This window comes from Salmo trutta, unplaced genomic scaffold (genome assembly GCF_901001165.1).
Source record: "Salmo trutta unplaced genomic scaffold, fSalTru1.1, whole genome shotgun sequence".
NCBI classification, from domain to species: domain Eukaryota; kingdom Metazoa; phylum Chordata; class Actinopteri; order Salmoniformes; family Salmonidae; genus Salmo; species Salmo trutta.
Window position 1 is genome coordinate 15,001 of NW_021822296.1, and position 13,225 is coordinate 28,225.

Here is a 13,225-nt window from a genome sequence, read left to right on the forward strand (position 1 = left end):
CTGGACTGGACTGGTCTGGACTGGACTGGTCTAGGTAATACAGAGAGAGTCTATACTATCTGATAGAGATGAGGAGATGGGGAGATAGAGTCACTTGGCTGCTGCTGATATGAGAACCTTCCAGGACCTCTGCTCTGCCCCTTTTTAATCTATTTAGCCTCTTCTCCTGTCTCTCCTCTCTCGCCCCATTCTCTCCCTCCTCTTCTCTCTTCCCTCTTCTCCCCTGCTGGCATCAGCCTCCTCCCTGGCGCGATACACAGGGAGGTAGTGTTGGTCAGAGCTGGGCTGGCAGGGCTCCCGCCTGATAGAGATGAAGCTCCCTAGCATCCTCACACAGCCGTGTCTGATCCCCCGCCAACCAGGAGACAGAGAGCCTTCCCAGGGGTCAACCTCCCTCACCAAACACACGCAGTCCCCAGAGCTGTCACAGACACGCAAGGGTTCATGCATACACACACAACGCCACTCTTGGCTCTGCCATTCCAGCCTCTGCCAGCCTCTGCCAGTGCTGTACATGAGAGAGAGAGAGAGAGAGAGAGAGAGAGAGAGAGAGAATCTCTATTGTGATGAGGCTAGTAATTAACCTGTGACTGGGAGTGTTGACCCCATGTGAAGAGCAGGGCTCAGTCAGAGAGGGGAGGTTTTCTATCAGTCAGTGATTATAACACAGCATGGTGAGTATTTCATTTAGAACCATTCATCTCTGTGGCTCAGTGTCTGATCGCTCAGCGTGCACTAACCCCACTGATTAAGAGATGTTGGTAACACCCTTACAAACGGGGTGATTGAAGGTCTCGACGCTCAGTCGTTCACGTGAGGCTCTCTCTATGATAACAGACTCACAAGCTTTCATGGTGTCTTGGAGAGAGTTCATCTCCAATGCAAAAAGATACATCTTGCTTTTCACTACAACTCATTATTCAGGCTAAAATGTGAAAGCCTATCTCTCCTGGCTTCTCTATATATCTCCCGTCTCTCCATCTCTCCTCGCTCTCCCTCTCCTCTCTCTCCGCACATTGTTTATCACCAATTACATAAAGCTGTAGCAGCTTGCCGCCAGGTTTGAGCTGCCGTAGCCAGACAGAGAGAGACAGGGCCCATTCACATGCAGATGTCGCTAGATAAATCCCCATCTTGTTTTGTTGTGGGATGGCTCATTTTGTTCAGGCTCTCCCCTCTCCCTTCCTTCGCCCGCAGGCTCACTCACATCCACCCCCTTGTTTGTCTCTCGTTGTACACAACGTGCCGTGAACGAAAGAAACGCGAAAACGAAATGTGTGGAGGCGGAACAAAAATGTTAATTGGTCGCATGGCACTATATAATCCACCCCTCTTTCGCTCCCTCCTTCTCTCGTTACCTCTATAGATGACTGATAAATATTTAATTGCAAACGCGAATCTTTATTCTCATAATCCCCCTCTCCCATCCCTTCTGCTTTGAGCTCATCCCTCTGTTCACAACATCCATCTAACAGTAGGCCTGACGCAAGAGTCTCTCTCTCACACCCAAACAAATGCCCAAATAAATCTCTCTCTCTCTATCTGCCCCCTTTAAGACACATTCAACTGTGCCACAAGTCAGAGAAACGAGAGATGGTGATCTACATTAGGTAGTGAAATGAACTCTAGTACTAATGTATGTGTACTGTCTGATTGTCACAAAGGTGTCACAAAGATTCTCTTCCACACCTCCGCCTGAACCAAGTCTGTCTTTCTTCTACTATACAGGATCTGTGGCTTCCTTTTGCGGCCAGATAGTCCTCCAACTTCCAGCGTTAAACCATAGTGGTAGTTACAACTTCTAATTATTTCATGCCCCTTGGTTGTCTGGGTACGGGACGATGCAAAAGTGTTGGTGGGAGAAGAAGAGAAGAGAGAGAGAGAGAGAGAGAGAGAAGACAGAATGAAAAAGAGAGGCGTGCTGGAATGATTGACAGCACCCGTTCCCGTAGGAACTCATTAAGGCTTCTGACTAAAAGCTAGTGGGCACTCTCTCCTCCTCTTCTCTCTCCTCTCCTTTCCTCTTCTCTTCTCCCTCTCCTCTCCACTTATCTCTCCTCTGTCTCCTCTCCTCTGTCTCCTCTTCTCTCTCCTCTCTCCTTTCCTCTTCTATCCTCTCCTTTCCTCTCCTCTCCTCTCTCCTCTTCTCTCTTCCTCTTTCCCCTCTCTCTCATCTTCTCTTCTCCTCCATGGTCCTCCTTTTAGACCTAACATTCAATCAGACAGACAAAGAGAGAGAGAGAGAGAGAGAGAGAGAGAGAGAGAGAGAGAGAGAGAGAGAGAGAGAGAGAGAGAGAGGAAACAACTGCCTTATCTCTGCAGCAGCACCACCACAGAAAGAAGAGTGAACTGAACACGCTGTGCTCTTTATCTCATCTGATCTGACGCTTGCTTTTAAAACGTATTTTGGGGGGGCCTCGTCTTCTCTTTCATTCAGAGTTCCTCTGGAAGGGTTTCTGCTCAGACTGTTCTTTTTCAGCCCCCTCTGTGACTTTTTGCGCTTGGTCCTTAGTAGTCTCTCTCGGTTTCTCTTTTTTGCTCCCTCTCTCGTTCTCTCTTCTTTCTCTGTTTTGGAGGCAGGGGTAAGGGTTCTGAAAGTCTCTTGAAGTGCTTGGCCCTCTGAGAGAAGTTTAAATAACAACTTCGTGGTACTATAATGAAGTACATAGAGATCGCATGACTGGTGTGAAACTTTCGCTCCCTCGAAAGTTTGGTCTCCTCCAGTAACGATATACCATCTTTGACATCAGTGATGTTAACGCAATCTGCTTGTCTGTTCATAATCTAGTGGTAGGCACATAGAAATTGAATTCTATTTCTTTGGGTTGGCATCTCTTCACCAAATTAAGTTCCGAATGAAGTTCTGGGTTGAAAAAGGTGCAGAGATTTTCAATAGGTATCAATTATGTTGAACTGCACCACTCGTTCGACCATTGAATTTCCTCCCCAACATTGTAAACCACCAGAGAGTGAAAGGTGATGAGACATGTTCTTCTTAGATATATTCCATGTCCAGACTTGACACAGTTTCTGACACTGGCAATTATGACCTGCCAATTAAACAGAGAGAAAGAGGGATGAGAGGGAGAGAGGGATGTGTGCCTCTGAGTTTGTAATCCACTCTCAAATTAGGCGACCGACAGACAGACCTTCAGAGCATCGGATATGGTTCACTCACTGTTCCTCATTAGACATTTGTCTGTCATGACACAAACACACACACACACACACACACACTCACACACACACACACACACACACACACACACACACACACACACACTCACACACACACACACACACACACACACACACACACACACACACACACACATACACACACACACACACACACACACACACACACACACACACACACATACACACACACACACACACACGCGCGCGCACACACACACACACACACACACACACACACACACACACACACACACACACACACACACACACACACACTGGCAGGCACTCGCGCACGAATGCCCAAACACGCACACGCACACACTCAATCACATAGAGACATTCCTTGTCTGAGGGCCTTGTACAAACTTGGAATTTGTACATTCAAGCAGAACATGGCTTTTTTCCCATTTAAACATCAGCCAATGGATATCTACCTGCTCCACCATGACAGAGCTGGTCAGGAGGGGGCTTCCTGTCTTGCTAGTCTGTACCCTCCACTGGCTGCAAACAACCAACATACTGAACATCTCAGCAGAATCTCAGTTTATAACACCTTTAGAGAAATTAAAAAAGATAGAAAAATCTAGTTTATCTCCTTCAAAAACTAAACAATCCATATCTGCATCCATTGTGGTTGTGAATTCAAAGAAATGTCTGAAGGACAGGTGAGTCTTGGGCGTCTACGTCCAGGGAACATGTCTGTGAGATGTTGTAATGGGAGAAATGCGGAGGGGTGGTATGGGGAAAACACTTGGAGTTTAGAATGTTGTTGTTGAAACTGTGATTCCCACTATTTACCACTATGTTTGGGCTAGGTTTTTAACAGTCTGAAATTAATTAATGATTTGAGCGATCATAAAAAAGGCCACTTTGGTGTCGAGCCAACGGTTAAATAAAAGTGATTCAGAAGAAAGCAGAAGATCAATAGGCGTTTATATCACTCTGCAAATCCCCCTTCGCTTTGTGTCTCTATTTGAAGTCTGAGAGTGAAGCGCTCACTCACTTTAAATCAAAGGGCTGTCATCTTCGCAGCAGCTACTGTAGATAATATTATGCTTTAGGTCTTCAGTTACCTTTTCTTCAAGGTTTCTGAGACTGAACTTCAAATACCATAGACTCCACTTTCTCTCTCCCCACTCCGACTTTCTCAAGACGTGTTTGCGTCATAGGAAAGTTGTCACGTGCGTGCATGCGGTCGGGCGGTCGGTGTCTGAGGTTAAAGCTGTGTTAAGTCGACTGCTCCTTGAGATGAATTAGGAAATGGATCGTCTGAGCTCTGACGCTGTCGGTGCAGAATGCTGTTGATGACTCAATGCTGAAGTGAAGACTGACACAAGCGGGTTGAAACCTTCATCTCGTAGAAGACACTAGCCTGCGTCCCAAATGGCACCCTATTCCCTACATAGTGCACTACTCTTGACCAGAGGCCTATGGGCACTGGTAAAAAAAAAAGTTGTGCACTACATAGGAAATATGGTATCATTTGGGACTCAGATTAAATTAAGCAGGCCAATGAGAAATTAGCTTCATGAGAAAAGACTGACACTAACCACAGCCAACAACAAAAAACTCCAAGGCCTCTTCAGACGTCATGGCCCGGGCCACTAACGCAAATAAACAACCGTGTGTGTTTGTTTGTTTGAGCGTCAATGTCACCGGGTGCGACCATGGCTCTTGGCTCGAGCCGCCGCCTCCCAGGCCCCAGAATGCCCTCCACCAATCAGATGCTTTCTCTGGCACGCTTCAGGATGACCGCAGAGGAACAAGAAAACAAATGCTGGGCAAACAAACCGGGCTTGAGCCAAAGCCACCAACCCTGATGATCCCCTCATAGCAGCAGTAATCTGAGGCAGAAGAGCGGTTCTTAGGCTTTTGTGGGAACGTTTAGATGTGGTCCCCTTTCCTTGCTCCCTACATTTATTCCTAAATCTCCCAATTTATTTTTCTTTCTTTCTTTCCCCCTCTCTCTTATTGTCCTTCAAACCTTACTCTCGCTCTCCTTTCCCCCTCTATCTCCCTTCCACTCTCACTCTCTCTCCCGATCTCTCTCTCTCTCTCTGGGCCCATCTGGGCCGTCTGGTGTGGTGGGGAACATCCCCCGTCCCTGTCCTCCCTGTCAGGGAGGCTCTGCGGGGCCCCGTGGGTACACAAAGGCAGGATTACTGCAGCTGCCAGTCACGCTAAGATCCTCAGCCAGCTCTCCGAGGGCCCAGCCTAGCGCCCGTGTCCTCCTCAAAGATCCTCGCTGCACCCCGTCACAAAGGGACGTCATTAGACCAAACACAAAAGCCCCCCCCCCCCCCGTCTTCTTATGGTTCTTAGGCAACAACGCAATCAGGAGGCCAAATAGCCTGATTAGGAAAGATAATACTGGTTTGTAAGTGGGAGTGAAGGCAATGTCATCTGGTGATAATGGGGAGGAGGGAAGAGATGTTGGAGGACAGAATGTTGTTAGGTTTTGCATAGAACAATGTGAAATGAGAATGTGTGTGTGTGTGTGTGTGTGTGTGTGTGTGTATGTGTGTGTGTGTGTGTGTGTGTGTGTGTGTGTGTGTGTGTGTGTGTGTATGTGTGTGTGTGTGTGTGTGTGTGTGTGTGTGTGTGTGTGTGTGTGTGTGTGTGTGTGTGTGTGTGTGTGTGTGTGTGTGTGTGTGTGTGATGTAGCCAGCAGCATACCACCCTGCATCCCACTGCTGGCTTGCCTCTGAAGCTAAGCAGGGTTGGTCCCTGGACGGGAGACCAGATGCTGCTGGAAGTGGTGTTGAAGGGCAAGTAGGAGGCATTCTTCTGGTAAAAACTAAATATATCCCAATGCCCCAGGACAATGATTGGGGACATTGCCGTCTTTCGGATAGCATGTTAAACGGGTGTCCTGACTCTGTGGTCACTAATGATCCCATGGCACTTATTGTAAGAGTCGGGGTGTTAACCCTGGTGTCCTGGCTAAATTTCCAATCTGGCCCTCATACCATCATGGCCACCTAACCATCCCCAGTTTACAATGGTCTCATTCATCCCCCCTCCTCTCCCCTGTAACTCTTCCCCAGGTCGTTGGGGAATAGTTTTGTGTTCTCAGTCAACTTACCTGGTAAAATAAGGGTTAACATTTTTTATTCAAATAGAATTATGTGGGTTTTCGTTGGATCTGTTATGAGGTTATCATGCATTGTTATGAGGTTATCATGCATTGTTATGAGGTTATCATGCGTTGTTATGAGGTTGTCATGCGTTTTCTGTATAGTTTGTGGAGGGAGAGATTACTTTCAAGTAGTTTTGGTTAGTTGAGACCAAAGTAATTAGACAGTAAACTCGTTAAAAGTGGAATACAAAAGTTTGTAGGGTAGTGTTCTTTAAGTGTCTTTGCCAGATAATTCCATTAAATATTGGTTTAATTTAGACTGATTTAGCAATGTCAAAAAATTTAATTTTCAATCAAGAAATTATTATGCACAAGCGAAAATCTAAAATAATTATTTATTAAGCTTTCTTAATTATACATTAAAAAGATTTGTTTTAATTTTAAACTTTCCAAAGAATATCTCAGTTTGTCTTGATGTTAAGGCGCTTTGAAAATACCTCTTTGTCTTTGAAATCATTACATTTGATCTATAAATTAATTAGAAGAATACAAAAACAAGGTATTCCCCATCCTTTACTCTTGCACTTATCAAACGGTTAGCAATATTCCACAAGGTTCTTCTCCATGTCTGTCCTCCACAGAGCCTCGTCCATTCAAGTCATTGAGAAGAAGCATGGCCTATGATTTTAGAGTTGGACCGCTGAATCATCAAATCAAATCAAAGTTTATTTGTCACGTGTGCCGAATACAACAGGTGTACACCTGACAGTGAAATGCTTACTTACGAGCCCCTAACCGACAGTGCACCTTCAAAAAATACGGATAAGAATAAGAGATAAAAGTAAGAAGTAATTAAAGAGGAGCAGTAAAAAATAACAATATATACAGGGGGGTACCGGTACAGAGTCAATGTGCGGGGGCACCGGTTATTTGAGGTAGTATGTACATGTAGGTAGAGTCAATTAAAGTGACTATGCATAGATGACAACAGAGAGTGGCAGTGGTGGGGGGAGGGGGAGGGGGAGGGGACAATGTGAATAGTCTGGGTAGCCATTTGACTAGATGTTCAGGAGTCTTATTGCTTTGGGGTAGAAGCTGTTTAGAAGCCTCTTGGACCTAGACTTGGCGCTCCGGTACCGCTTGCCGTGTGGTAGCAGAGAGAACAGTCTATGACTAGGGTGGCTGGAGTCTGGGACAATTTTCATGACCTTCCTCTGACACAGCCTGGTATAGAGGTCCTGGATGGCAGGAAGCTTGGCTCCAGCTGTAGAACCTTTTGAGGATCTGAGGACCTACGCCAAACCTTTTCAGTCTCCTGAGGGGGAATAGGTTTTGTTGTGCCCTCTTCACGACTGTCTTGGTGTGCTTGAACCATGTTAGTTTGCTCCACTGCTCCACTACAGCCCCGTCGATGAGAATGGGGGCGTGCTCGGTCCTCCTTTTCCTGTAGTCCACAATCATCTCCTTTGTCTTGATCACGTTGAGGGAGAGGTTGTTGTCCTGGCACCACACAGCCAGGTCTCTGACCTCTTCCCTATAGGCTGTCTCGTTGTTGTCGGTGATCAGGCCTACCACTGTTGTGTCATCATCAAATTTAATGATGGTGTTGGAGTCGTGCCTGGCCGTGCAGTCATAAGTGAACGGGGCCACTGTGTTGAGGATCAGCTTGGCAGATGTGTTGTTACCTACCCTTACCACCTGGGTGCGGCCCGTCAGGAAGTCCGGGATCCAGTTGCAGAGGGAGGTGTTTAGTCCCAGGGTCCTTAGCTTATTGATGAGCTTTGAGGGCACTATGGTGTTGAACGCTGAGCTGTAGTCAATGAATAGCATTCTCACATAGGTGTTCCTTCTGTCCAGGTGGGAAAGGGCAGTGTGGAGTGCAATAGAGACTGCATCATCTGTGGATCTGTTGGGGCAGTATGCAAATTGGAGGGGGCCTAGGGTTTCTGGGATGATGGTGTTGATGTGAGCCATGACCAGCCTTTCAAAGCACTTCGTGGCTACAGACATGAGTGCAACGGGTCGGTAGTCATTTAGGCAGGTTAACTTAGTGTTCTTGGGCACAGGCACTATGGTGGTCTGCTTAAAACATATTGGTATTACAGACTCGGACAGGGAGAGGTTGAAAATGTCAGTGTAGACACTTGCTAGTTGGTCAGCGCATGCTCGCATTACACGTCCTGGTAATCTGTCAGGCCCTGCGGCCTTTTGAATGTTGACCTGTCAAAAGGTCTTACTCACATTGGCTGCGGAGAGCGTGATCACACAGTCTTCCGGTACAGCTGGTGCTCTCATGCACGTTTCAGTGTTATTTGCCTCAAAGCGAGCATTTAAGTAGTTTAGCTCGTTCGGTAGGCTTGTGTCACTGGGAAGCTCTCGGCTGTGCTTCCCTTTGTAGTCTGTAATGGTTTGCAGGCCCTGACACATCCGACGAGCGTCAGAGCCGGTGTAGTACGTCTCGATCTTAGTCCTGTAGACATAATCATGTTGGTTTGTGTTCGTCCCTGGAACCAAAAAGGGTTCTGCTATGGGGACAGCCAAAGAACCCTTTTGGAACACACACACTCACTCCACTTTCGGGCAAACTCACACCACTTTGGGGCGGTCAGCTACAGATGTAGAATCTTAATTTGATCACCCTGTTGCAGGAGAATCAAATCAAGTTTTATTTATACAGCACATTTCAGACATGGAATGCAACGCAATATTGTTCACAGGTAAAAACAAATAAAAGCTGAAATATTTACTACACATCAAACAAAAGAATGACAAAAAGGGAAAGCAAAGCTAAAAATATTTTTTAAGACCTCTTTTAAATATGCCCACAGTTTTGGCCCCTCTCAGGTTCTCTGGCAGGCTATTCCAGAGGCGGGGGGCATAATAACTAAAGGCTGCCTCTCCATGCCTCTTGGTCCTAGGCTTTGGGATGCAATGCAGTAAATGTAAAACTTGTAGTGTATTTGAGGTTTAAAAGGCTTCTGAAGTTTGTAATTTCCACTTACAAACCAGATTTTCCCTCAGAAAAGGGTATCGAAAATGTCCATGAATTATAATCAACATAATAATTCACATATCCTGTTGCTGCAGGATTACTTTCCTGCTGTATCAAACTGGCTCAAATTAAGATCCTACATCTGTAGACCTAGCAACAGTAAGGCAGAGGAATATAAACTCAGTTGTAGACAGTTTATTAGGTACACCACCCCATTCACGAAAATGGTTCGCTCCTACAGACAGTGAGTCACATGGCCGTGGCTTGCTATATAAAGCAGGCAGACAGGCATCGAGGCATTCAGTTACTGTTCGATTGAACGTTAGAATGGGGAAAAACAAGTGACCTAAGTGACTTTGAGTGTAGCATGATCGTCGGTGCCAGTGGCAGTCTTGTGGGTGAAAACATCTTGTTGATGAGAGAAGTTGAAGGAGAATGGCAAGAATAATGCAAGATAACAGGCGGGCCATAAACAGGCAAATAACAGCGCAGTAGAACAGTGGTGCGCAGAACGGCATCTCGGAACACACAACTCGTCGGTTCTTGTCAATGATGGGCTATTGCTATTGTTCCGCTCGTATCAGCTAAAAACAAGAAGAAGCAGCTCCAGTGGGCACGCGATCACCAACACTGGTAAATTGAGAAGTGAAAAGACATTGCCTGATCCGATAAATCCTGGTTCCTGATGGGAGAGTCAGGATTTGGCGTAAGCAGCATGAGTCCATAGCCACATCCTGCCTGGTGTCAACAGTACAGGCTGGTAGCGGTTGTGTAATGGTTGAGGAATGTTTTCCTGGCACACATTAGGTCCCTTGATACCAATCGAGCAACGTTTACATGCCTCGAAGAGGTCAGGCTGTTCTGGAGGCAAAGGAGGGTCCGACCTGGTACTAGAAGGGTGTACCTAATAACCTGGCCAACGAGTGTGTTTTTTTATTTTACAGGAACTTAAAGTGCTAATCTATAGCTCCTCTATCGCACGCCAGGTTGCTCCTCCTACCTTCCTGAATCTACACACCCAGAATAAAACAGTACGAAGATCAAAGAGTCAACTAGATTGGTGTTTACGTCAATACTCCTCAGTTATCCGTTTCTCTGGTTAGGATCCAGGGGGAATCTCTCTGACTGGATGTTATGCTCCTGCTTCATGTCTCCTGTGTGAACACACTCGAACACGCACGCACACACACACTGTCCATTCCACGGCGAGCCAATTCCGACACAATCTAACAGAGTAGATGTGAGTGCTCGAAGGTTCTCCTCTTCCTCCCTTCTTCTTTTCTTCCTCCCTTCTCCTCTTCCTCCCTTCTTCCCCCCTTCTTCTCTTCCTCCCTTTTCCTCTTCCTCCCTTTTCCTCTTCCTCCCTTCTCCTCTTCCTCTCTTCTTCTCCACTTCCTTCCTTCTTCTCCTCTTTGTTTTCTTCCTTCTTATCTTTGAATATCTTTGTCCTCATGGAGGTTCCTTTGTAATCTCAGTAACCAGACAGATTACTGCGTTCACCAAAATTGTGGTCCTCTGTCTCAGTCTGAAATGGTTTTGATTAGGTGCCTGTAACTGGTGAAATATTAACATCTCACAAGCCCAGAATAACTACCTCACCAGAGTTGGACTGTTAACCCTCCCGTTGTCCTCCCATTCTGCCTACTCCCCGTGTCCCCGGGCGGGTCACCCTGTCCCGTCTCGGCTAAAGGCCCAGAGGGCACAAGTGTGACAGTAGGCGTGCGAACAGCCTTTGCAGATGTATTTCTTACACCTGCAGCACGCCGTGTGTGTCTTGGCGTCCTTCTTGGGCGGGCAGAGCTGACACCTCTTCCTCTTGCTGGCCACTAGCGGGGCGGCGGCGTCCGGGCCGGCGGCGCGCTCCCGGGCCGGCGGAGGAGCGGCGTCGCGGTCGGCACCCTGCAGGACTTTGACGAGCGCGGACGCGGCTTCGGTGCGGGGGAGACGCTGCCTTCTTTGTATCAAGGGCTTGACCAGCGCCTTTCCCAGCTGCTCCAGGAACACCCTCCTCTTGTTCCGCTTCCGAGGCATCCAGTCGGGCTTGATCTCTCGCCATATGACAAAGGCGTTGTAGGAGGACACGTCGAGGATGTTGTGGAAGATGACCAGGGGCCAGCGGGCAGTCATCCGTCTGCAGCTGTAGGTGCCGACCACCTTGTCTAGGTTGTCCACGCCGCCCTTGTTGCGGTTGTAGTCTAGGATGAGGGCCGGCTTCCGGTCGCGGCGATCGCTGACGTCGGCCTCCGTGTGCAGCGTGCTCAGGAGCAGCACGTTCTTATTTCTCTTTGCCAGGTAGGACACCAGAGTGGCGGTGGGCGTGAAGGCGAACATGGAGGACGAGACCTGTCTGCCCTTTGACTGGAGCAGCGCGGGAGGGAGCTCGGGCTTGTTCTTTCGCACCGTGCCGACCACGGTGAGGTTCCTCTCGAGGAGCCGCTGGCCGAGTTCGTAGGAGGTGAAGAAGTTGTCGCAGGTGACGTTGTGACCAGCGGGCAGCCCCTGCGTGAGATCGAGGACGACGCGGGCGCCCTGGTTCTTCTCGGGGGCTCCGCCGGCCGCCTTACCGGTGTAGACTTGCATCTTCCAAGCGTAGCTGGACTTGGCGTCGCAGGCCACCCACGACTTGATGCCGTATTTGGCCGGCTTGCTGGGGATGTACTGTCGGAAAGGACAGCGCCCTTTCGGGAGAGGGAGAGGAAGGAGATTAGCGGCGGCGGCGGCGGCACCGATGCTGACGCTAACTCTCTATACTACCGCTGGCTCATCGAGCGGCGTCATGCTGCTGATGCTACTGCTGATGCTGATGCTGATGATGATGATGATGATGACGCTGACGCTACCCCTCTATACTACCGCTGGCTCATCATTGGGGGGGGCGAGCGGCGTCTACGTTACACGCCGCCGATGCTGCCGCTGACGCTACCTCTCTATACTACACAGATACACAGATACACAGATACACAGATACACAGATACACAGACGGTACCTCTGAACGGGACCAGTTGTTGGTCCACCGTCAAGTCAGACCCCGGGTCGAGAGGAAGGAGATCAGCAGCGTCGTGCTGCTGCTGCTGCCGACGCTACCGCTGCTGCCGACGCTACTGCTGCCGATGACGCTACTGCTCCTGATGCCGCTACCCCTCTATACTACCGCTGGCTCATCATTGGTGGGGGCGCGCGGCGTTTACGTTACACGCCGACGCTACCTCTCTATAGGACACGTACGTACAGATACGCACAGATACTCACAGCAGATACGCACAGACGCACACCCACACACACGCACGCACGCACGCACGCACGCACGCGGTACCTCTGAACGGGACCAGTTGTTCGTCCACCGTCAAGTCGGACCCCGGGTTGTAGAGGGCCGGCAGCCGCTCCTGCCACAGGTCCCAGACCTCTCTTATGGCCGCCAGTCTGTCGGCGGCGAGTCTCGCGGGTCTCGTCCGGCGGTCGTCGAATCGCAGCAGCCTCGAGTACTTGTGAAAGACCTTGAGCGGCATGGTGGCTCGGAACACGGTCCTGCCGCTCTCCGCGTCCCACAGGCTGGCCGCGGCCTCGCCCCGGGACCTGTAGACGCCCGCTAGGATTAGCAGCCCTAGGTAGGCGCGCAGGTCGACCGAGTCCATGGGTCGCCAGCCGTCGCCGTATTTTCTCACCCCCTGCAGATTGGTCATGTCCACGACGATCCTTTCTATCGCCGGCGTGACAAACAGCCGGAAGGTGGACTCGATGTCGAGCGCGCGCGACGCCGCGTAGGCCGTAGGGCCGGGCGTCACCGCGGGGCCGGGGTGGCGGACGGCGCGGGGCAGGTCCGGGCCGCGATAGGCCGCGGAGGACCATTTGATTTTGCCGTTTTTTGACAGCAACGTCTCCCTTCGGCCTCGGACGGCCGCCGCCGCCGCCGCCGGGTCCTCTGGCTCTGGCTCTCTGTCTCGCTCTCGGGCGG

General features: G+C 49.3%; 1 protein-coding gene across 1 annotated transcript; it reads right to left on the minus strand.

Moving 5' to 3' along the window:
* Positions 1–10,895: 10,895 nt before the first annotated feature.
* On the minus strand, positions 10,896–13,216 carry LOC115181557 (piggyBac transposable element-derived protein 4-like; the record flags this gene model as incomplete). Its single annotated transcript, XM_029743451.1, has 2 exons — positions 10,896–11,950; positions 12,587–13,216. Coding segments are annotated over 2 exons (1,643 nt in total), but the record flags the coding sequence as incomplete, so codon positions are not given.
* Between the last annotated feature and the right edge of the window lie 9 nt (positions 13,217–13,225).